Raw genomic sequence first — 26942 nt, forward strand, 5'->3', positions numbered from 1 at the left:
TCAATTGATAGGTTAATTGTATAAGGTTTAATTATATTTTGAGAACTATGTTGTTTTCTTATACAAAAAAAGGTATCAGAAAAATTATACATAATGTCATTTTAATCTACATTTTCATTCAAATTCTGTGATATGATTTTATTTTGGGAAGACTTATAATCTTTTGGTTTATCATTCTTACCCTTTTTAGTACATTAAAAAGCCAGGTGATCTTTGACATTACATTTCAAGTGCAATTTTTATGTATGAGTAGTAAAAAATCAAATAAAATCCAATGGTTTCCTTAGTTAGTTAAACTTATGGTACCTTTTAAATATTACAAAAAAATCGAACTCTTGTGTGTGATCTTGCTATGTGTTTCGTAGTAAGTCATTCAGATACTTCATTTTTTTCTCTATATAACTTGTTTGCACCTCCTGCGTTCTTCGGTAGGAAATACTAGATCTGAATCTTTTGTCAATGTTAATGTACGTGCTCAATTTGGTTGTAAGTGTTGCCATCGGGAAACGTCCGTGTATATTTGTGTACATCTTTATGAGGAATAGATGCACTACTTATGGTTAACAATTTTGATTTTGCGAAATCTTCTACCCTCTGACCATTATCATTGCTTTGCTCGTGAACGTTATGTAGGCCGACTGTAGGTATAAACAAGACCTCTCTCCCTATTTAAGTTTTGAATTCACCAATGACAATCCTCACCGTACTTCTAGGCGCACTATTATAGATTTCCGTTAGGTCCTCGTAAAATTCCTCCTTTTTAATTTCATCTTTACATTATACAGGGTGATCCACTTATCTTGAACCCCTCAATATCTTATTGGGTTTAATTAATAATTGAATTTTATTTTTTTGAATTTTTATTATTCTAAGTGATCTCAATTTTCCATTATTTTATTGTACAGTACCCCCCTCCCAGATCGATAATATAGATATCAACTTTTGATTTTCAAATGAAATGATATATTTTTTTTTTTTAAAATTATGATTCAAAACTAAAAAATTGTTTGTTTTTATTTAAATCGGATCCGACAGGCAATAAAGACTTCTTTACCTAAGCTATCATTAGTCAATTATATTGCATGTTACTCTATACTCGTTTAATTGTGTAGGTATTATAATGTTATTTATACACATATAAATGGATATTTTGTATTAATTTATATTTATTGATTTTTAGCTAATTTTGCAAACTGACGCTTAATTAGTTTCTGTTCAGATGTAAATCCAAACTCAATTTAGCAAATAATATTCAAAATAGAACCATTATAAAATAAATTATTATTATTGTGAAAAAGTCATAATTTTATAAATTCTGAAAATATTAGTGAAACAAATATTCAGAAATCGGAGTATAAAATTATCGCTTTTTAGAAGTTAAACGGTTTTTTGCCTCAAACATCATGGTTTGTTTTACACCATAATAGGTATACACTTTGTTTACTTAGTATATTACCTTATAATATTTAGAGTTACTTAAATTTAATAATAATAATACTATTGATTTGGAACTATTCAAATGTAATTATCAAAAAAGGGTAATTACATCATTATCAGCAGAATTTACTACTATGTTATAATTTATCACATATCATAAAATAATAAACTTTATATTCATTTTATATTTAATATATTGTATTACGGTATTCATTTTTATAAAACAAATCTTTGGAATAATAATTAAGTTGGATGTTTTATCGGAATATATTATTATATTTTAATTTTACACAATGATACAAATTTAAACATTTGAAACAATAAAACATATCCCTATCTCTTTACATTGAGTAGATTAAAATACCACAAATAATTGTTTTTATTTAAAAACCTGTTGTTTTAAATATAGATATCTGATAAAGTATTTGTTTTACAACGAATAAGGCTTTGTTTTTTTTTACCATGCAAAAAAGTAATGATATTAAAATTATGTATGTGATTTTAATTTATATTTAATGGAAGATTACATAAAACCATATAGTATACAGTATTAATAAACTTTTAAATTATTTAAAGCATTACAAATTAAATTATTTTAAAGTAAGACTCGTAAATGGTGATAGCAAAATGTTCTCAACAACATTGCTTAAACATATTTTTACTGGATTGAATATCATCAAAAGTCCTGGCTCAACAATCATATCAGGAGGCATATGCGTATTATCAGAAGCAAACACGATTAACGCTTCTTCTTTATTATCACTGAGAACACCCGGAATACGCCTACATATATATTTATTTAAAAGTATCTTCTTTTCTTCATTATATTGCAATTGTGTACCCGATATACCAGATGGCCAGCTATTTATATTATATCTTTCTAAAATAGCCCTCGTAAGTCGATATGGAAAATCTATTTTCCCCAGTAGATAATCAACGCGGTCCTTTAAACGAAAACGACGGTTAAATTTTTTTTATAATTCGTTATTTTATGCAATAATTACCCATAAATCATTGTCAGGCGACATTATCAACAAATCCCATCTAAGAACTTTTACTTGCTCCAAGGTATCTGGCACACTTTTAAATTCATCAAAGTCTAAAGAATACAATGCTCCCGGTTTGAATGCCATCAAAAATCCAGGATGAGCGATCATATCGGCAGGCATATGCGTATTATCAAAAGCGAACACGATTACTGCTTCTTCTTGATTACAACTGAGAACACTAGGAATACGTCTACATATGTATTTTTTTAAAAGTATCTTCTTTTCTTCATTATATTGCAATTGTGTACCCGATATACCAGATGGCCAGCTATTTATATTATATCTTTCTAAAATAGCCCTCGTAAGTCGATATGGAAAATTTATTTTCCCCAGTAGATAATTAACGCGGTCCTTTAAACGAAAACGACGGTTAAATTTTTTTTATAATTCGTTATTTTATGCAATAATTACCCATAAATCATTGTCAGGCGACATTATCAACAAATCCCATCTAAGAACTTCTACTTGCTCCAAGGTATCTGGCACACTTTTAAATTCATCAAAGTCTAAAGAATACAATGCTCCCGGTTTGAATGCCATCAAAAATCCAGGATGAGCGATCATATCGGCAGGCATATGCGTATTATCAAAAGCGAACACGATTACTGCTTCTTCTTGATTACAACTGAGAACACTAGGAATACGTCTACATATGTATTTTTTTAATAGACTTATCTTTTCGCCATCATGTAGTTGTGTGCCCGATATACCTGATGGCCAGCTATTTTGACTATATCTTCCAGTGATTGCTTCCACATGACTACGGGACCAATTTTTCCGTAGCAATTGATGATCAACGCTGTCCTTTAAACGAAAACAACGGTTAATTTTTTACAATTTCAATTTATTATAAAATTACCATAAGGGAATTGTCAGGTGATGTTATCAATAAATCCCATCTAAGAACTTCAACTATATCAAAGCAATTTTCTGCACATTTAAATTTATCATCATTACTATAATACAATGCTCCCGGATTTAAAAACATCATAAATCCTGGTTTAGTGATTGTATCAGCAGGCATATGCGGATTATCAATAGCTAACACGATTACTGCTTCTTCACGATTGCCTTTGAGAAAACCCGGAATACGCCTACAATTGTAATTTTTTATACGTCTCTCCTTTTCATCATTACATATTTCCTCGCTCGATATACCAGATGGCCAGGTACTTAGATTATATTTTTCAACAAGTTCGTCCACAAGCTGAGTTGACCACATTCTTTTAATCAATACATTCTTAACTTGATGCTTGAAATTAAAACAACGGTTAATATTTATATTTTTAAAATGATGTATTGTACTAATATTACCGTAAAAGAATCATCAACCGACGTTAGCAAATAACCACAATTTTGAATTTTCACTTTTTCAAAATAATATACCCATTTCATTAGGTTATGTATTGAATAATCGGAAAAGTGCGGTCTGTCAATTTCCATATTAATTGCCTAAAATTATCGATCTTACGTTAATAATTATCAAAAAGGAATACTGAATAAAAATCTATTTTAAGTTGACGGCTGGAAAAATACTAAATAGTCGTCCTGTTTTTGTGCATCGGGAGATTCTGTATAATGGATGGAGTATGGTATCCCAATGAAGTTGATAGGTCTAACCAAAATGTGTATGGAGAATTTCCAATATAGAAAAGAAAAAAAAAATACTATATATTCTTCATGTTCTCTCATAAAATTAGATTTTAATACACTATGCATTGTGTTTAAGGTACCACGGAATAATTTAAACAGATGACCATTAATATAATCATTGCTAAACAATAAATAAAAAAATAAACTAGTATTCTACTTATAAAAGTGTCAAGTATGTAACTTCTTATTCTTTTTGGGTGAAAGAATTACATTTTTTTGTTTTACGTAAATTGTTTACTAACAATTTACTAATTTTAAAGAATTTTCCGTGCAAATTTATTACTCATTTACATATTTTTAAACATATTAATAGTGTTCCTCGATTTCATAAAAAAAGTCAAAATAATAGAAAAGTGTTTTTACTTTATATTTGATTGCAAGTTATCTTAACACCATACAATATACAGTATTAAGAAACTTTCAAATTGTTTAAACGTTATAAATTATATTATTAAAACGTTAGATTTCTAAAAAAGTGATAGAAAAAATTCTCAACAACATTGCTGATTGATAACATTACCGGATTGAACATCATCAAGAATCCTGGCTCAACAATCATGTCAAGAGGCATATGCGTATTATCAGAAGCGAACACGATTAACGCTTCTTCTTTATTATCACTGAGAATACCCGGAATACGCCTACATATATATTTATTTAAAAGCATCTTCTTTTCTTCGTCATATTGTAATAGTGCACTCAATGTACCAAGTGGCCAGTTTGTTTTACTATATCTTTCTAAAATAGCCCTTGTAAGCCGATATGGAATTTTTCTTTTAAATAATAGAGAATTAACGCGGTCCTTAAAACGATAACAGTGGTTACTATTTTTTTCAATCAAATTTGTTTTTTATGCAAAAATTACCCATAAATAATTATCAGGCGACGTTAGCAACAAACCCCATCTACTAATTTGTACTGATTCTAAGGTATCTGGCACACTTTTGAATTCATCATAACCTAAAGAATACAATGCTCCCTGTTTAAATGCCATCAAAAATCCAGGATGAGCGATCATATCGGCAGGCATATGCATATTATCAGAAGCGAACACGATTACTGCTTCTTCTTGATTGCCACTGAGAACACTCGGAATACGTCTACAAATGTAATTTTTTAAGAGACTCATCTTTTCGCCATCATGTAATTGTGTGCCCAATATACCAGATGGCCAGTTATTTTGACTGTATTTTCCAATAATAGAATACACATGTCTAAGATGCCAATTTTGCCGTATCAATTGATGATGAGCGCTCTCCTTTAAATGAAAACAACGGTTAGTTTTTTACAATTTCATTTTATTATAAAATTACCATAAGGGAATTGTCAGGTGATGTTATCAATAAATCCCATCTAAGGACTTCTACAATATCAAAGCATTTTTCTAAACCTCTAAGTTTATCATCATTAGTATAATACAACGCTCCCTTTTTTAAAAACATCAAAAATCCAGGTTCAGCGATCGTATCAGCAGGCATATGCGGGTTATCAGCAGCTAATACGATTACTGCTTCTTCTTGATTGTCTTCGAGGAAACCCGGAATACGTCTACAAATGTAGTTCTTTATAAGCCTCTCTTTTTCGTCATTACATATTTCCTCGTCTGATATACCAGGGGGCCAGTTGCTTTGATTATATTTTTTAACAAGATCGTCAACAAGCTTAGGTGACCACTCTCTTTCCATCAATAATTTCTTAACTTGATGCTTGAAATTAAACAAAACGGTTTATAATTATATTTTTAAAATTATATTTTATACTAATATTACCGGAAAAGAATCATCAGCCGACTTAAGCAAATCACCACAATTTTGAATTTTAACCATTTCAAAAAAATATGCCCAATTCATTAGTTTATAATATGAATATTCCGGACCATCCGGTGTGTTTATTTCCATTTCAGTGGCCTAAATAATCAATAAAAGTTAATAGCTAGAAGAGTTGGAAATAGCACCAGTCAGTAGCTTTATACGTGGCCAGTGAATACAATAGATTGGTCACGTAAAGCGTAGAAATGAGGAAGAAACAGTTAAAGCGGTACTGAAATGGAAAATTACAAGGAAGAGACTTTGCGGGTGGCCTAGAAAGAGATGGAAGGAATTTTTAAGAAACTAGGAGTACTAGAGTAGATAACGATAACACTCATAACATTCATAATGGAGGCAGATCGTGATAGCAGCGAAAACTCTAAAAGTGTAATAAATGCGAGCAAAAGAAGAAGAAAAAGTCGTCCTGTTTTTTCGAAAAATTCGATTTTTGTAAACTATACAGGATATTAATTACAAATGCCAACAGAAGAAGAAGAAAAAAAGTTTTCCAGCCGAATCTTCAACCACGAAAGAGCATTTACATGTCTCGTTGAAGTACCGAGATAAATTTAGAATAGTGGTGGAATTATAAATAATGATATAGTATATTAAGAAGCAGTAACAAGAGCTGGTATATTAAAACATCAAGTTTATGGCTAATATTTTAGTGTTTGATATTTGGCTTAAAACAATCTCTCACCTCCTATACCCTACCCCTACTCTTAAAGAGTAATAAACTCCGGCAGAAAAGAAGAAAAAGTCGTCCTGTTCTTTGGAAAATTTCAATTTTTGTATGTTATACAGGGTGTTTTAAAAATAATGGTTGGGTTAAGAATGGTGAGGTTCCAAACGGCTGTAGGTTGTGAAGTATTGGACCTACAGCGCTCTGGTAGGGCTTGAATGAAAGAAGGTGTTGTCAAGTTTCGAATGACTGTCACTTAATGTCTCTCCACGTTCCCGTTTGAGTCACCAGCCTTCAATGTTCAGTTTGTTAAGATAGCACCCGTACAACAAAGGTTATCGAGTTCGCAAAGCGTTATTCATTTACGACTGTGAAAGATCGAGTACTAATCATTGGAAACTTGACAACTCTCTTTTTCATTCAAGCCCTACCAGAACAATGTAGATCGAATCTTCACAACCTACAGCTGTTTTAAACCCCACCATTTTTTTTGAGACACTCTGTACATTGTGTTTTACAAGGAATATTTTAAACAGATGACCATTTACTTGAACAATGCCCCAAATTTAAATTGTCTAGAAGTGATTTATTTTTTATTTTACCCCTCCCTCTTAAAAGCTATTACAGTGGGTTCAGCGCAAAGTAAGATGATTTAATGGTATTGTAAATAAGTAGGAAAAAAATTCACTTCGTTAGAAAATTTTAAAAAATTGGCGTTATCCTAAGTTCAACACAGGGATAATGTGACAATTTATGGATGTTCTCTTAAAATTAAAAAACTAAGCCATTATTCTACTATTAAGGGTGTCAAATATGTATCTAACGCTGTAGTAAGTAAGTTGAAAAATAAATCACTGGGTTTGGAGTTTTTAAAAATTGTTACTTTATTTTTACCTTGTTCGTAAATACAGGTGGATGGGAATTAACCAAATTCCAACACAGGTAAAATGTCACAATTGACCGATGTATGACAGCGTGCATTGTTGTGCTGTTGTAAAAAACAAAACTCAATAAACAGTTATTAACTAAACAGAAGTTTTAACTTTACTCAATCTCTACAAAACGTTTAACGCTATAACGCTAAATATGGTAATGTACGAAAAACTGTTTTGCTATTGAATTAGTATGAATGCTCATATAGGCATTTATTAACCAAACATTAACAATATATAACCATTTAACACATTTGCGTGTACAATAAGTATGTCAGCTTAAATAAATATATGATATTCAGATTTCAGTGTAAACGGTTTTATGAAAAAGTTTGAAAACGACTTAAAACCTGATAGCCTAAGAGGTCTGTACTAAGCATACATTTCAAAAATACAAACATCAGCACAAACAGAATTTATAGATTTATCTAAAATAATGTTAAACTCTAAAATAATAAATTTTAGAGCTATGAAGATAGTTTTTGTAAAACATTACAGTTCTTATAATGTTTAAACTTAAAAGTATATAATAATAACAACTTATATTAGTCATTTGTTTACGTTACACCACACATTGTGAATAACGAATGCTTATTTTTGTATAAACAGAAATTGAAACAAAAAGAACATTATTACCAATATTATACAAAAATCCTTATATCCTGCATCTTGATGTATCTGTGTTAAGTTTAGAACAGAACAAAACTTTATTTTTCATTTATAATGATTGCTTCATTGTAGCTGTTATTAATGTAGAAAAGTTCTGTACTAGCATGTGTCATGTTCTAGCGTAGTTTAATTGCCTTAGGTTAGGTTAGGTAAATTGTAAATTGGACATTGTCTGTAAGAATTTATTATTAAATTAATAATATAATCAAATATTATAAGTTTTGAATAATTTCAAACAATTGAAACATGAGTAGGGGGTTCGTTCTTGTCTTGGATTAGTCCCTTGTACTCGGGAGTCGTATTCCTGTGCTAGGGAAAAACGTCACGTTTAATTCATCGTTCCCTTTGTAATAAAAAGTAACATAGCATACATCGAGTGGCTTTAATTTGGAATAGAGAACGTTAGTGTATTTTATGAATCTATGTGTCAGATAATCGGTTTTATTGTATTCAAAAGGCACTGTAGTTTCAGTTTGCGTTATAACGGATGAATTAGTAATAACTTGGTCGTATTCAAAACTTAGTGGTTCCTTGTTATTCCTTCAAAATGTATGTTTTAACTTTAAGCGAACTGTTGTTCAAACATTAAACAGGTACCCACACAAATATAACAAAACAAAATATGATAAAAAAAAAAAACAGTTGTTTTTGATAAACAAAACACCGTGAAATATCGTATGGTATTGTTTGTAAATGAAACTTTGTTGCAGATATATTATTTTGTACGTATTATTTTATAACACACAAGTCTATTTTTCAAAAAAGGTTACTTTATGATATTTTAAAATAGATAACTTTAGTACCTAGATACATACAATCTGTAGATAACCCATATGTTGCTACTGTCAAAATTCTAAACTCCCAAAAACAACTATTCGTCATTGACAATGATGATGTGAAGCAATCTATTGGTATAATATAAGCTCAGTAACCCTCGGCTTAATTTCACCTTAATTAAAACAACTGTTGTAGCCAGGATTTTGTTTTAGGGGTGGGCCCAATTGATATCTCACGCTCAAAAAGTTGATAACTTAGTTACGTCAAAATTGCTATTTAGTATTTGATTTTCTTGGAAATAACAAGTTAAACGATTTTATTTTGGAGGCATGGTGTGGTTCAGTGGAAACCACAGCTTTCGCGTAGCAACATTTAATTACATAGTATATTGTAAGAAGTGAGCTATAGAGTTTATTTAAATCGGAGCCGACAGGCAATAGAGACTTTTTTACCTAAGCTAGCACAAGTCAATTATATTGCACGTTAATCTATACACAATTAATTGTGTAGGTATTGTATGTTATTTTATACAAATTTAATTGGGTATTAAAAATAAATAGTTTCTCTTCAAATGTAAATCCAAACTCAATCTAGCAAATAATATTAAAAATAGAATCATTATATAAAAAATTATTATTATTTTGTGAAAAAGTCATAATTTTATAAATTCTAATTGAATAAAATATTAATGAAACAAATATTCAGAAATCGGAAAAATATAAAATTCTCGCTTTTAAGAAGTTTAACGGCTTTTTCCCAAACATCATGGTTTGTTTTACACCATATTAGGTATACACTATGTTTACTTAGTATATAACCTTATAATTTTTAGAGTTACTTAAATTTAATAATAATAATACTATTGATTTGGAACTATTCAAATGTAATTATCAAAAACGTATAATTAAATCATTATTAGTAGAATTAACTACTGTGTTATAATTTATCACACATAATAAAATAAAAAACTTTATATTCATTTTATATTTAACTATTTTTTATATTGTATTACGGTATTTATTTTTATAAAAAAAATCTTTAGAATAACAGTTTAGTTGATTGTTTTATCGAAATACATTATTATTTGTATTATATTTTAATTTAAAAAAATTAAACATTTAAAACAATTATGAAAAAACATATCCCTACCTCTTTACATTGAGTAGGTTAAAAGATTACGAATAATTGTTTTTATTTAAAAAATTATTGTTTTATTCGGATATCTGATAAAGTATTTATTTTACAACGAATGAGGCTATGTTTTTTTTTTTTTTTTTTACTATGTAAAGAAGTATTGATTTTAAAATGATGTATGTGATTTTACTTTATATTTCATGGAAGTTAATTTAAAACTATACAGTATACAGAATTAAGAAATTTTTAAATTAATTAAAGTATAAGAAATTTAATTATTTTAAGGTAAGACTTGTAAAAGGTGATAGCAAAATGTTCTCAACAAAATTGTTGAAATATACTGTTACTGGATTGAATATCAGCACAATTCCTGGCTCAGTAATCATATTAGCTGGCATATGAGTATTATCAGAAGCGAACACGATTAATGCTTCTTCTTGATTATCACTGAGAACACCCGGAATACGCCTACATATGTATTTTTTTAATAGACTTCCCATTGCGTCTCGATTGCAAGTGAGAAACCCCAAAATACCTCTAATATTGTTATTATTGATAGGTCTCTCATTTTCCCAATTACATATTACATCGTGGTAAATACCAGATGGCCAACTACTTTTACTATATCTTCCAGTAATAGCGTCCACACTTCCGCGGGACCAACTTTTCCGTATCAATTGATGATCAGCGCTTTCCTTAAAATGAAAACAACGGTTAACATCATGGTTTGTTTTACACCATAATAGGTATACACTTTGTTTACTTAGTATATTACCTTATAATATTTAGAGTTACTTAAATTTAATAATAATAATAACACTATTGATTTGGAACTACTCAAATGTAATTATCAAAAAAGTATAATTACATCATTATCAGCAGAATTTACTACTATGTTATAATTTATCACACATCATAAAATAATAAACTTTATATTCATTTTATATTTAACATATTGTATTACGGTATTCATTTTTATAAAACAAATCTTTGGAATAATAATTAAGTTGGATGTTTTATTGGAATATATTATTATATTTTAATTTTACACAATGATACAAATTTAAACATTTGAAACAATAAAACATATCCCTACCTCTTTACATTGAGTAGATTAAATAACCACAAATAATTGTTTTTATTTAAAAACCTGTTGTTTTAAATATAGATATCTGATAAAGTATTTGTTTTACAACGAATAAGGCTTTGTTTTTTTTTACCATGCAAAAAAGTAATGATTTTAAAATTATGTATGTGATTTTAATTTATATTTAATGGAAGATTACATAAAACCATTTAGTATACAGTATTAATAAACTTTTAAATTATTTAAAGCATTACAAATTAAATTATTTTAAAGTAAGACTCGTAAATGGTGATAGGAAAATGTTCTCAACAACATTGCTTAAACATATTTTTACTGGATTGAATATCATCAAAAGTCCTGGCTCAACAATCATATCAGGAGGCATATGCGTATTATCAGAAGCAAACACGATTAACGCTTCTTCTTTATTATCACTGAGAACACCCGGAATACGCCTACATATATATTTATTTAAAAGTATCTTCTTTTCTTCATTATATTGCAATTGTGTACCCGATATACCAGATGGCCAGCTATTTATATTATATCTTTCTAAAATAGCCCTCGTAAGTCGATATGGAAAATCTATTTTCCCCAGTAGATAATCAACGCGGTCCTTTAAACGAAAACGACGGTTAAATTTTTTTTATAATTCGTTATTTTATGCAATAATTACCCATAAATCATTGTCAGGCGACATTATCAACAAATCCCATCTAAGAACTTCTACTTGCTCCAAGGTATCTGGCACACTTTTAAATTCATCAAAGTCTAAAGAATACAATGCTCCCGGTTTGAATGCCATCAAAAATCCAGGATGAGCGATCATATCGGCAGGCATATGCGTATTATCAAAAGCGAACACGATTACTGCTTCTTCTTGATTACAACTGAGAACACTAGGAATACGTCTACATATGTATTTTTTTAATAGACTTATCTTTTCGCCATCATGTAGTTGTGTGCCCGATATACCTGATGGCCAGCTATTTTGACTATATCTTCCAGTGATTGCTTCCACATGACTACGGGGCCATTTTTCCCGTATCAATTGATGATCAGCGCTTTCCTTAAAATGAAAAAAATGGTTATTATTTTATTTTATTTATTTATTTGTTTTATTTAAAAATTACCATAAGGGCATTGTCCGGTGATGTTATCAATAAATCCCATCTAAGAACTTCTACTATATCGAAGTATTTTTCTAGACCGACAAATGGATTATCAACATTGTAGTGCAATGCTCCCGGATTTAGAAACATCAAAAATCCCGGTTCAGCGATCGTATCAGCAGGCATATGCACGTTATCAATAGCTAACACGATTACTGCTTCTTCTCGATTGCCTTTGAGAAAACCCGGAATACGTCTACAATTGTAATTTTTTATACGTCTCTCCTTTTCATCATTACATATTTCCTCGCTCGATATACCAGATGGCCAGGTACTTAGATTATATTTTTCAACAAGTTCGTCCACAAGCTGAGTTGACCACATTCTTTTAATCAATAAATCCTCAACTTGATGCTTAAAATTATAACAACGGTTAATTTTTGTATTTTTAAAATTATATTTTATACCTATTTTACCGGAAAAGAATCATCAGCCGACGTTAGCAAATAATCACAATTTTGAATTTTTACTTTTTCAAAATTTAATACCCTCTTATTTAGGTCGTCTATTAAACATTTGGAACCGTGCCTGATTATTTCCCTTTCAATGGTCTAAAAATAACAAGTGAACGTTAATAATTATCAAATTTAAATACTGAGTAATTACCAATTTAAGTTTACAGACAAAAAAAACATTTCCCTACCTCTTTACATTGAGTAGGTTAAAAGATTACGAATAATTGTTTTTATTTAAAAAATTATTGTTTTATTCGGATATCTGATAAAGTATTTATTTTACAACGAATGAGGCTATGTTTTTTTTTTTTTTTTTACTATGTAAAGAAGTATTGATTTTAAAATGATGTATGTGATTTTACTTTATATTTCATGGAAGTTAATTTAAAACTATACAGTATACAGAATTAAGAAATTTTTAAATTAATTAAAGTATAAGAAATTTAATTATTTTAAGGTAAGACTTGTAAAAGGTGATAGCAAAATGTTCTCAACAAAATTGTTGAAATATACTGTTACTGGATTGAATATCAGCACAATTCCTGGCTCAGTAATCATATTAGCTGGCATATGAGTATTATCAGAAGCGAACACGATTAATGCTTCTTCTTGATTATCACTGAGAACACCCGGAATACGCCTACATATAAATTTATTTAAAATTATATTCTTTTCTTCATAATATTGCAACTGTGTGTCCGATATACCAGATGGCCAGCTATTTATATTATATCTTTCTAAAATAGCCCTCGTAAGTCGATATGGAAAATTTATTTTCCACAGTAGACAATCAACGCGGTCCTTTAAACGAAAACGACGGTTAAAATGTTTTTATAATTCTTTATTTTATGCAATAATTACCCATAAATATTCGTTAGGCAACGTTATCAACAAATCCCATCTAATAACTTCCACTTGCTCCAAGGTATCAGGCACACTTTTAAATTCATTAAAATCTTTAGAATACAATGCTCCCGGTTTAAATGCCATCAAAAATCCTGGATAAACGATCATATCGGCAGGCATATGCGTATTATCAGAAGCGGACACGATTACTGCTTCTTCTTGATTACAACTGAGAACACTAGGAATACGTCTACATATGTATTTATTTAATAGACTTATCTTTTCGCCATCATGTAGTTGTGTGCCCGATATACCAGATGGCCAGCTATTTTGACTAAATCTTCCAGTGATTGCTGCCACATAACTACGGGGCCATTTTTCCCGTATCAATTGATGATCAGCGCTTTCCTTAAAATGAAAAAAAACGGTTATTATTTTATTTTATTTATTTATTTGTTTTATTTAAAAATTACCATAAGGGCATTGTCCGGTGATGTTATCAATAAATCCCATCTAAGAACTTCTACTATATTGAAGTATTTTTCTAGACCGACAAATGGATTATCAACATTGTAGTGCAATGCTCCCGGATTTAGAAACATCAAAAATCCCGGTTCAGCGATCGTATCAGCAGGCATATGCACGTTATCAATAGCTAACACGATTACTGCTTCTTCTCGATTGCCTTTGAGAAAACCCGGAATACGTCTACAATTGTAATTTTTTATACGTCTCTCCTTTTCATCATCACATATTTCCTCGCTCGATATACCAGATGGCCAGGTACTTAGATTATATTTTCCAACTAGTTCGTCCACAAGCTGAGATGACCACTTTTTTTTAATCAATAAATCCTTAACTTGATGCTTAAAATTAAAACAAAAGTTAATATTTATATTTTTAAAATTTTATTTTTTAGTTTTTTTATACAAAGAGTACCGGAAAGGAGTTGTCAGCCGACCTTAGCAATGAACCACAATTTTGAATTTTGACTTTTTCAAAATATAATACCCTTTTATTTAGGTCGTCTATTGAACATTTGGAGCCGTGCCTGATTATTTCCCTTTCAATGGTCTAAAAATAACAAGTGAACGTTAATAATTATTAAATATAAATACTGAATAATTACCAATTTAAGTTTACAGACAAAAAATGATAATACTAAATAGTCGTCCTGTTCTCGTGCTTCGGAAGGTTGGGGTCCCAAAGAAATTGTTAGGTCTAACCAAAATATGTATGGAGAATACTCAATATCATGTAAGAAATCAGTGTCCGAAGCATTTGAAGTAAAGACAAGATGAAACAGGGGATGCACTGTCTTCAATGTTATTTAATTTATCATCGAAGAAAACAATTAGAGAAATACAAAAGGAGCCAACAGGTATAACCATAGGGGAGCGAAAAATACAGGTGCTTGGGTTTGCAGACGATTTTTAACGATTGCTTAGAAAAAGCAAATGGTGAAGTAGGTTTAAAAATTAATAGGGGAAAACAAAGCTAATGAAACTACTAGAAAATTAAGAGGAATACGGACGATGATAATGAAGACGTAGTCTTTTGCAAAAGTTAATAAGTTTCAGTATCTAGGAGCCATGCTGAGTGTCAAGAATAATTGATCAAGAGAGATTGGAATAAGAATAACAAAGACAGAAAGGGCAGCATTCGCACTTAGTAAGTTTCTGAAAACAAAGTGCTTATCAAAGAAAACAAAGTTAAGGTTGTAAACTCCGATAATAAAACCCACGTTAACTTATGGATGCGAAACCTGGACGACCACCAGCAATACAGAAAAGAGAGAGAGAACGTTTGAGAATAAAGTATGGATGACAACTTGCGGTCCTACCTTTGATAACAGAACAGATACGTGGAGAAGAAAATGTAATCAGGAACTACAGGAAGAGTTGTGACTAGTACCAGTCAGTAGCTTTATACGTGGCCAGCGTATACAATGAATTGGTCAATTGGTCACGTATGGCGCAGAAATGAGAAAGAAATGGTTAGGTTAGGTAGAGACCTCGTGGGCGGCCTAGACAGAAAAGGAAGAAGATACAGTGGAAGGAGATCAGGGAAGAATGGAAGCAGAGCTTGATGGCAGCAAAACTCTTAAAGAGTAATAAATGCCAGCAGCAGAATAAGAAGAAAAAGTCATCCTATTTTTTCGAAAAACTCGATATACTACACAGAATGTCTCAAAATAATGGTTGGGTTAAGAATGGTGGGGTTTCAAACGGCTGTAAATTGTGAAGTACTGGACCCACAGCGCTCTGGTAGGGCTTGAATGAAAGGGGGAGTTGTCGAGTTTTGAATGATTGTCACTATATGTCTCTACACGTTCCCGTTTGTGTCGTCAGCCTTCAATGTTCAGTTTGTTAAGATAGCGCCCGTACAACAGAAGTTATCGAGTTCGCAAAGCGTTATTCAGTTGCGACTGTAAAAGATCGAGTGGTAATTATTGGAAACTTGACAACTCTCTCTTTCATTCAAGTCCTACCAGAGCGCTGAAGGTCTAATACTTCACAACCTACAGCCGTTTGAAACCCCACTATTCTTTTTGAGACATTCTGTACATTGCGTTTAACAAGAAATATTTCATACGGATGACCATTTACTTGAACAATGTTCCAAATTTAAACTGTCTAGAAGTGAATTTTTTAACTTTTACCGGGGAGGAGGGTCCTCGTCTTATAAGCCATTACAATGGGGTCAGCGCATAGTAAGATGATCTAATGGTATTGTAAATAAGTAGGAAAAAAAGTCCCTTCGTTTGAAAATTTTAAGAAATTGGCGTTATCCAAATTTCAACACAGGGATAATGTGACAATTGATGGATGTTCTCGTACAATTAAAATACCAAGTCATTATTCTACTTTTAAGGTTGTCAAATATGTATCTAACGCTGTAGTAAGTAAGTTGAAAAATAAATCACTCGGTTTGGAGTTTTTAAAAATTGTTACTTTATTTTTACCTTGTTTGTAGGTACAGGTGGATGGGAATTAACCAAATTCCAACACAGGTAAAATGTCACGATTGACTGATGTATGACAGCATGCATTGTTGTGCTGTAGTAAAAAACAAAACTGAATAAACTATTATTAACTAAACAGAAGTTTCAACTTTACTCAATCTCTACAGAACGTTTAACGCTATAACGCTAAATATGGTAATGTACGATAAAACTGTTTTGCTATTGAATTAGTATGAATGCTCATATAGGCATTTATTAACCAAACATTAACAATATATAGTCATTTAACACATTTACGTGTGTAAAATAAGTATGTCAGCTTAAATAAATATATGGTTTTCAGATTTCAGTGTAAACGGTTTTATAGAAAAGTTTGAAAATGACTTAAAACCTGATAGCCTAAGAGGTCTATACTAAGCATACATAACACAAAAAACAGAACAGAATTCATAGATTTATCATAAATAATGTATTTTAGAGCTATGAAACTTGTTTTTGTAAAATATTACAGTTCAGTATAATGTGTAAACTTAAAAGCATATAATAATAACAACTTGTATTAGTCATTTGTCTGCGTTACACCACACATTGTGAAAAACGTATTCTTTTTTTTGTATAATACAGAAATTGAAATAAAAAGAATATTATTACTAATATTATACAAAAATCCTTATGTCCTACAACTTGATGTATCTGTATTAAGTTTAGAACAGCACAAAACTTTATTTTTGATTCATAATGATTGCTTCATTGTAGCTGTTATTAATGTAGAAAAGTTCTGTACTAGCACGTGTCATGTTCTAGCGTAGTTTAATTGCTTTAGGTTAGGTTAGTTAAATTGCAAATTGTAAATTGTCCGTATGAATTTATTTATAAATTAATGAATAAATATCCTGATAGCTTAACTAATTGTAAGTTTAAACTTGTAACATAGGTTAATTAAGAACATGTTGATGTTAAGTTATGTCATTTGGGACGATATTTAGAATTTGTTCCTGGAACACTATTATTATACGATTTATATGGTTCACAAGGTTTGTAATATATTTTTGCTGTTAAGTATAAACTTGTTTATTCGTAAGTATCTTATCAACAAGCATTCCTATAGTATATTAAATCAGACTATTTGGTATCGCTTTAATACAATTTGTACTAGTAACAATATATCTGTTGGTTTGTGTGTTTATTCAAATCGCAAAAATTGGTATTTAGTTCACCTTCAAATTTTATATGTTTAATCTTTAAATTTAACACATAGTGCGAAGTTTATAATTTTGAAATTTGGTGGGTACATATGATAGTATTATTGGAATAGCTGTATTGAGTCGCTCTAGTAGTGAGGCGTGTGCAGACCGCGGGCGAATCAGGTGACGCACCAACCCCATAAATGTAAGTCCCAACACGATCCCCGAACCCTAACACCAACATTTACATATGTAAATATTTGTAAATTGTATTTTATGTAATCGAGAAATAAAGGAAGTATATTATTGTCCTAAAAGACCGAGTAGAGTCATTCGTAGAACGAAAGAAGTTTTGTTCTGTTCTAAACTTCATGCAGATACATCAAGTCGCCGTGATGTATGAGGATATAAGGATATATTAGGATATGTAAAGATATAAGGATATATAAGGATACAAGGATATAATTATATATGGATATAAAGATATAAGGTATATATATATACCTAGATATAAGGATATATACACTTACTTACTTACTGGCAAGCCACGGAAATTTAATAATGAGAAATGTTAATTATCGACAAATGTTGCCAGTAAGTCGATTAAGGCCAATTATTTTAAAACTACTAAAAAACGTTTGGCCAGAACATATTTTAATTAAGATTATCATCATATATAACAAGGAGATTGTAGATCTGAAATAATCATATAATTAATAGGTCATTTCCGTTTATTGATGTATCTGCATGAAGTGTGGATGTTCTTAACTGGGTTTACTCAGTTTTTTGTCAAATCATTTTATATTTAAAAATAAAATATTTTAATGGAAAAACTATCTTGAATTTAATGTAAAAACTATACAATAAAAAATGTAAAAGAATCGCACCTGTAAGTTATTTAAAAAAAATAAAAGATTTATGTTTAATGTGTATTATTTTGTTGACATTTCTGTATTATACAAAAACAAAAACCTAGTCGTTTTCCAGAATGTCTGTTGTAACGTAAACAAATGATAAATACTTGTTGTTGATAATAACAGCAAGTGCTTTTAAGTTTAAACATTATAAGAACTGTAATGTTGTACAAAAATATTTTTTATAGCTCTAAAATACATTATTTATAATAAATCTATTTCGCGTTATCCAAAATTTACAAATAATATAACATAATATTATTTGGTCTTTTTTTTCGATAACAAGTTGTTTTTTGAATTGTATTCGTCGGTTCTGTTGTTTGTGTTTTATTTAATGTTTACATAGTATACACATCTTAAGCTACATCTTGTTTACTACATCATTAGATGATCTTTCTAGTACATAACTTGTTAATGTAAGCTAACGAAGTTAGCTACCTAAATATGTAGACATATTATACAAGGCTCTGGATTCAATGTAACAAACCAAATCTGTGTAATTAATAAATTAAGAATAACTGTTATATTTCATTTAGATTAACATTTTGTATATTTCTATTGTTTCAACACTATATAACGCAACTATAAAATACTCATTTATGAAAAGTACAAAGTACGATAATATGAAAGAAATTAATACATATTTTAGGTTAGCTGTATTTTATACGATTATTGGAAAAAACATTTTATTTTTTTTTTAAATAGATTAAGTTGTATAAAAACCAAAGCATATGTTTAAAAAATAATTTCTTAGAAACGTATTAAATAATATAAGCTTTGAATAATTTCAAACAATCGAAATATGAGTAGGGGGTTTGTTCTGGTCTTGGATTAGTCCCTTGTACTCGGGAGCCGTATTCCTGTGCTAGGGAAAAACGTCACGTTTAATTCTTCGTTTCCTTTATAAAAAAAAGTAACATAGCTTACATCGATTGGCTTTAATTTGGAATAGAGAACGTTAGTGTATTTTATGAATCTATATGTCAGATAATTGATTTTATTGTATTCATAAGGCACTGTAGCTTCAGTTTCCGTTATAACGGATGAATTAGTAACAACTTGGTCGTTCCCAAAACTTAGTGGTTCCTTGTTTTTCCCCTCAGAATTCGGAGGGACGATCGATAAATCATCCTTGATCTCTGACACTTTGTCAATCGTTGTGTCCTGGTTTTCGTGTAAAATATCTCTAATAACATGATCTTTTTTAAAATTTAGTGGTTCTTCATCTTCCCGCTCTGAACTCGGAAGAACGATCGATAGACCTTCCTCGATATCCAGCTTTGCGTCTTTCAACGTGTCAAGATTATCGTACAGAATGCCACGTACATCGTTTCCATTTGCGCCCATTTGTGTCAAATCTTGACAAATAATTTCTATCGACTGTGGCGTATCATCCAAGCAAAAAGTGTCGTCAACGTCGTCATCCTCGACACCTATTTCCTTCATATCCATTGAAATAATTTCTCTTACAATTTTTGTCATGTATCGAAGTTTTGCCAGGAACTCTCCGTTAAATTCGTTTACATCAGAACAAAGCTGAGCGGTAAGACTGAGTAACACTTGGTCGCCATAGTCGGGAAACATCATATCCGTGATCCATCTTAGGGGGTCACAAGGCAACTTCCAAATAGACGGGTTCGCAACTTCAAAATTTATCTCCCTAATATGGTTTTTGGCTTGACTTAAAGTGCTTTCGAATAATTTCATATGCGTCCAAATGTAGAAATAGGTGTTTATTTTTACAACGCGCAACACCCGACTATGATATTCAGTAAACTTGAATGGCCCATTAATCCACTCAAATGTGGGATACACGGCTCTAAGTTTGTCTTTTTCTTTTCGTAACAGCTTTTTGGATGATCCCCAGAATATGAAACCTCTGCGAAACCCATCGAACAAGTCAGTATCTCTGTTGAGAAAATCGGTTAAAACAAAATTGTCAATCAAAACCTTTCCTTTGATATAGAACCAATTTTTTTGTCTGCTAGATTGTTTACCATATTGCTGTTCTATACACTGGGCTATATCCATATTTACAATGGTATCGTAAAAAGCATTCGGACTCGATGGTCTGTCGTCGGGGATCGACAAGTAATTGTTCGATTGACAAAGGACAATATGTTGCGATAATAGTGTCATACATTGTGTGAAAAAGGAATTATCGCCTGGCAAATATATGTAGGGCCATTTAAACTTGGTACACAGCTGAATAAAAATAGTCCATAGCCAACTGTGCGCAAGGGTTTTGCTGATATACAACACAGCTAACATCCGTTGCATGATCAAATTTGTGTCAACGTAAAAATCGTAATCTTCGATTGAACTCGAACCATTATGATTTGTCATTGCGTCGTTCAATAAGTAATGCATCATCACGGCGTTGACACACTGTATTGCTTCCATTTTTATTTTATATTTTTTTATTGGTAACGATTTCGCCTGGATGCAATCCAAGTCACCTGTACAATATACTCGCAACATACTTGTATCTATGTCGTCTAAAACAACGGGTCCTTTGACATCCGCAACTTCTACCGTTTCTACCGTTCTGAATTCATTAATAACATCAAGGAAATCTTTGTCGTAAATGATTTCACTGGACACCCAATCCGTACTTGTCTGTAACTAAAAAAAAATGCACTTAAATTAGGATCTTAGTTACAAACTGTAGCTGTCTAAAATTACAATATGTACATTAGAAAGTAATCTCAAGACTCAACTTTATGGTGAGTGTAATCGCCGGGTATCAAATCGTTTAGATGTCAAATGCTCCTCTTACCTTTACAATGTTCCTCTTATTTTCTTATTTAACTTATACTAATACAAACAAATAGGGAGAGTCATTCACATTCTCTCATACTAAAAATGATTGTATGTAACAAATTAATTTACTGCTTACAAATTGCCTGAATTCGGGTTCCTTTAAAATTATCTACCCTTATAGTTTTAATAGGTTTGGAAATGTGATGAACATTGTTAATGTGGATATTAGGTAAGTAATATGTAGTTGAGATTAGATTGCCCTGTCCCCGGTATTGTTTATCCTTGCCTTAAAGAAATAGTAGTTGTAGAACTATAGACAGATGAAATAATTATTGGTGCTATAATAATCCAGAATAGTTTCCAGGACACGCAGGTGATCTAGATACATCAGTAGAATTTTAAGTGGACACAACAAATATAGCTCGAGGATGGACAACGTAACGAAATAAAACTGAGGTAATTTAAAAAAAAAAGAAATCATTTTTAATGACCACGATGATGAGAAGAGCAAACAGTAAAAAATAATTAAAGACTGTAAGTACTTGGATGCCACGTTAAGCACGAGATACGATTGGTGCCACAAAGTGATGTTGTTTAAACATAATAGCAAGTATAATGAACGATGTTTTAAAAATGTTAATATTTATGTAGTGATTACAGGTTTAACAAAATTAAGTATATGAAGCTTTTGCTTTTAACAAGACACGAGAAAAGAAGAACAATTTTTTAGCTTCTGAAACTTCTGAATTTCTCACTGAGCGAGTATATTGGGAATTATATCAGTAAATAAATATTACCTTTAATGGATCCAATTCATTGGTTCTTCCCAATGTGAATGTCATAAAACAGACATTTGTGAAGAGCAAGGCTAGAGTCATAATTAGAGAAGTAATTTTACATTAAATAACCTGAAAATGTTACTATTACAAAATGCATTAAATTGTTCAATAGTTATCTAGAAAACAATATAAACAAAGAAAATGTGTTTCTTAGTTAAATTATTATACCTGAAAAGTTCTGGCGCACACGAGGGGCTGCGTGTGTTCGCGGTTGTAATAATGTTTATTACCGTTTATAACATTTGTTGATTTATAGTAAATAAACCAAACTAAAACAACACAAAATGTACCCATGAAAATGTAGTTTTTCATTGGAGTTGTTTTGCTTAAAAGATATTTACTCATGTGAATTATCTTGCAAGTTGAATAAATGCATATACATTATTTGGTAACCGTAGTGATTCCCCGTAGATACAAATGGAGATTGACCTATAATCACTAAAAATATTTACTTTTTTTAGTGTCTAATAATTAGCGTTTAGTTAAAAACTATCATTTTAAAAATTATTCAAATTATATCACTAACAATTAGACTATCAATTCCTATAAAGCAAATAGCTGTCTAATCTCCTCATTCCTTCTAAGGCCTATGTTCTATCCTCGCTGTATTGGTTATAAAAAAGTTAAATGTAATGTTTTATTAAGTTATTCACAACATTTTATTTAGAATACTTATCGTGAAAATAAAATAAATATTAATCCTATAATTATCGTCCATCACTGAATAGTTAATACAAGTTTGGAACTCAAAATAATTTAACTCCACTTTTTCAAGTTCATTTTTGCCATATTTTGTATTAATCAAACACGAGCAAGCTAATCTGGCCTTTATTGCTCCTATTCGTATTGTTGGGTTTGTCGATCATTGCTAAACTATAACAGCCAGGTCAGTTATCAATTTTTGATTTTGGTTTTTTCTAGTTCATCGATTTACCGACCGACAGGAAATGCCTAAATAATAAATACACCGCATCTAAAATTATCGGAAAAAATTTCCCAAGGGTTAATTAAGATGAATATTTTATATGGCCTTACAGAAAACTATAATTAAAAAATTATATATTAAAAAATGAAGGCAAGTGCCGCTTGCCTAATGCTAAAATATGCACCCACCACGCCAGCTTTATTTCAATATATTATTATTGTACATGCATGAAACTAAATATTAAAACTTGTAATTACCGTCTATCGACGAGTAACAATGCACTTTTCCACTTTTTTTACCACATTTCTTATTCATCATACACGATAACGATTAATTACTATTTTTACTCCTGCTCGTTATGTTGGGTTGGCCGTTTGTCAATCTTTGCTTTATGCATTCTATGCTTGTCGGCCACATAGATACATTGTTACTCGTTGCAAGTTCGCTCTCAAAGTTCAAGCTCGAGTAATTCTGGAATTATCTCCTGATCTCGTGAAAGTAACGTATTTCTAACAAATAAAATATGTTCATGTGATATAAAATATGTTTTATACATTTGTAGTTGTACAGGTGATCATTTTTATCCAAAACCGCTTAATATCTCATAGGGTTTAAAAAGAAATTACATTTTTTTTGTATTGTTTTTATACAACGTGATCTCAATTAACCATAATTTTTATTTCGTTTCCTTTATTTTGATACTTAAATGGTGACGCATACATTTCATTAACTTATTACATTGAGAATAATGTACTAAACATTTTGACTGATGAACAACCAGTTATAATTTTGAACAACTATTTTTACAGTTTTATGAGTTCAAAAGTTAAGCAGGAAGGGGAAGTACAGGCGGGTAGTGCGCACAGATAAAAATTATACTATTCACAATCTTTCTCCAGCCTTTAAACTCGAATCTGCAATAACTTAAAAAATGGTTACCTAAAACTGGTTATCGACCAGTCACGTGTGAATAGGACAAAAATTGTTAAAAATTACAGTGAAAATATTATCGGTTAGTTTGCTGCATGAATTCTATACCAAATTTTTCTTTAGATATCACCGAATAAAAAAAAATGGCTACCCGCAAAAACGAAGACAAATCGTTTATCACAAACGTGAGATTGTTAAAGTTAACCGGACTGTATCAAGTGCTGAATCCAATTGAAACAGACGGTGCGATTACGTTGGGGGGGTGTAATCTTTATCGATTGGCTCATATTTTAGCGGCAATATTCAACGGGACATTTTTGATTTTCTGCGTGACCGGACTCGTCGGTTGGACCAACGACTTTAACCAGTGGCTGAACTGTTGGATGCTGTTCGTAGGCGGTTTCAACACGTTTTTGAACGTCATCCGAGTAGGTCAGAGATCGCAAGTCATTTGGAAATGTTTCGACATAATGCGCGACGATTTCTTGTCCTACCGCCATTACAAGACGAGCACAGCGAAGTATTACAAAAACAAGTCGATGACTATCACAAACATATACGCGACACTGAGTTTCGCGATACTTTTGATTTTTTTTATCTACCCGGCGTTTAGCATTGATTATACGGTACGAAATCTACAGGGCGACACGGTGACTTACAAAAGCAGCGTTCTCAACATTTTGCTATATCCGTTGAACGTCGGCACGTACAACAAATTGTCTCCGATTGTTTACATTATCGAAGCCATTGTATTAACGCAATGTTCTTTTTGCTATGTGCTATTCGACTCGGTGCTCGTTATTTTTTGCTGGTCAATTGTAGCGCATCTGAAAACGATCGCTTTGGCGTATAGCTCGTTGGGATTGGAAACAACTGAAAGTATGTGCCCGCATTAATTAAATATCTACACACCAGAGTATTGTTTTTCTATACTTCCTAAACCGATAATTTTCATCAACAGCGTTCACTTGTAATTCAGACAAATCGGCAATGTTAATCAAACAGTTCAAAATGATTATTTCGGATCACGCCAAAGTCATATCGTGAGTTAAGTTATTACTATACCACATTTGATATTAGCTAAGACGGAAGGGGTCTCGCTTTATTTATTATGCATTTTTCTCGTTGGTTTTTTCAGTGTAATGAGAGAGTTGTTCGATACTATTCGGCCCATAATAGTATGTCAGCTTGGAACTTCTGCTTGCATATTCATTTGTTTTACATATGCCTATGTAGCGGTAATATACTTAAATATTGTTATACTTAATTATTGTCTTTGTATTAGTACGCTGATATGTAATAAACATTTAACAGAATTATTTTGACGGCATGCCGATTATGTCGGTACTGTCTATGAAATATTTTTGTACCGCGATGTACGGCGTACTAAGGTTGTTCATCTTAACTAAGTTTTGCGGACTTGTGGACCATCAGGTTAATTTTAATTTATTTTACAATATCACACCTATAATACAATTTTCTTGGACACTATAGTATCATAATGATTTGTTTTTTGCCTATCGTTCCTTTGCGATATGTAAAAACGAAAATGTCAAATTTATAAAATACATATTTTAGTATGACATAAAATACCTATCTCGTTTGGTTACAGGTAAACTCGATGAATTTCTCGTTATACAGTTGCAATTGGTTGGATCAAGATTTATCTTTCCAAAAGTTGCTATTGTTGACTATGGCGACGAACAGTGCTAATATGAAGACGTTAACGATAACGCCGAACAAAAACGTTGATTTAATGATTTTTGCAAGTGTATGTATATAACAATATTTTTATATAATTTAGTGGGCAAACTCAATTCCGACAGCGCAAAACATAAGTTCCCAAATTTCCTGGACCGTCAGGGTAATCAAACGGGACGAACTTCCAATAATTATTTACCCCTATTAGGAAACTACAATATAATCAAATTATCGCGAACCACTCAATATCTCACTGGTTTTAATTAGAAATTACATTTTTTCTTGACATAGTGTTATTATGCAAAGAAAAAATTAAATTTCTTATTAAAACCAGTGAGATATTGAGTGGTCCACGATAAGTTGATCACCCTGTATATTGATGACATTTTATAATGGACGTGGTACCTTATTATAAAGAAATAATAATTATGTTATTTATTATTACTTGTAGTGTTTAAAATCTTAAAATATTATCAAAACGAATACCGCTGTATTTTGCTACATAATACGCATAGGAAACTACATCGATGACATTTTATAACACGTGGTACCATCTATTGTGTTTCCGTTTTAGAATTTAACATTTTTAAATGTTTTCTTTTCAGATTATACGAACTTCATATACTATTATCTCTGTACTGGTGAAGAAAAACTTATCCGAACAAAATTAAAATCACAAATATATGAAGAGAGATTTAACACTAGATACTATAGGTGCTATAGGTACAATATTATGAAACAACATATGATGTCCACGATAATAAAACCGTATGCATATATCTTGTGTTAGATGTGTCATACAAAAAAAATACATGTTTTCTCACTTTTAAGTTTGTCTTTTATTTTAATAACACCGTTAAAACAAAAATATACAGGATTATTATTGTATCATGAGCCACCTAATATTCAATAGGGTTGAAAAATAAATTACATTTTTTTTTATTGTTTTATATTGTTTTTATATAGTGTGATCCCAATTTTCCATCCGTTTTTTTTACCTCCTCCCCGGCTTAGTTTTTT

The 26942-nt window shown here is 30.9% G+C and overlaps 2 protein-coding genes across 2 annotated transcripts in view; one reads left to right on the top strand and one right to left on the bottom strand.

The window, feature by feature from the left end:
- Window positions 1–7712, bottom strand: part of LOC126837492 (uncharacterized) — a 207505-nt gene extending 199793 nt beyond the window's left edge. The window contains exon 1 of the mRNA XM_050571409.1: window positions 7524–7712. Within this exon, the coding sequence (XP_050427366.1) occupies window positions 7524–7610 (87 nt within the window). The 5' untranslated portion in view covers window positions 7611–7712. The remainder of the gene's footprint in view (window positions 1–7523) is intronic.
- Window positions 1–26942, top strand: part of LOC126837517 (uncharacterized) — a 168662-nt gene that overhangs the window by 73559 nt on the left and 68161 nt on the right. The window lies entirely within an intron of this gene.

Source organism: Adelges cooleyi, unplaced genomic scaffold (genome assembly GCF_023614345.1).
Source record: "Adelges cooleyi isolate 19-005CV unplaced genomic scaffold, UGA_ACOO_1.1 ACOO_flye_CR_arks_rails_tigmint_CR_PRNA_25, whole genome shotgun sequence".
In the NCBI taxonomy this organism is placed as follows: domain Eukaryota; kingdom Metazoa; phylum Arthropoda; class Insecta; order Hemiptera; family Adelgidae; genus Adelges; species Adelges cooleyi.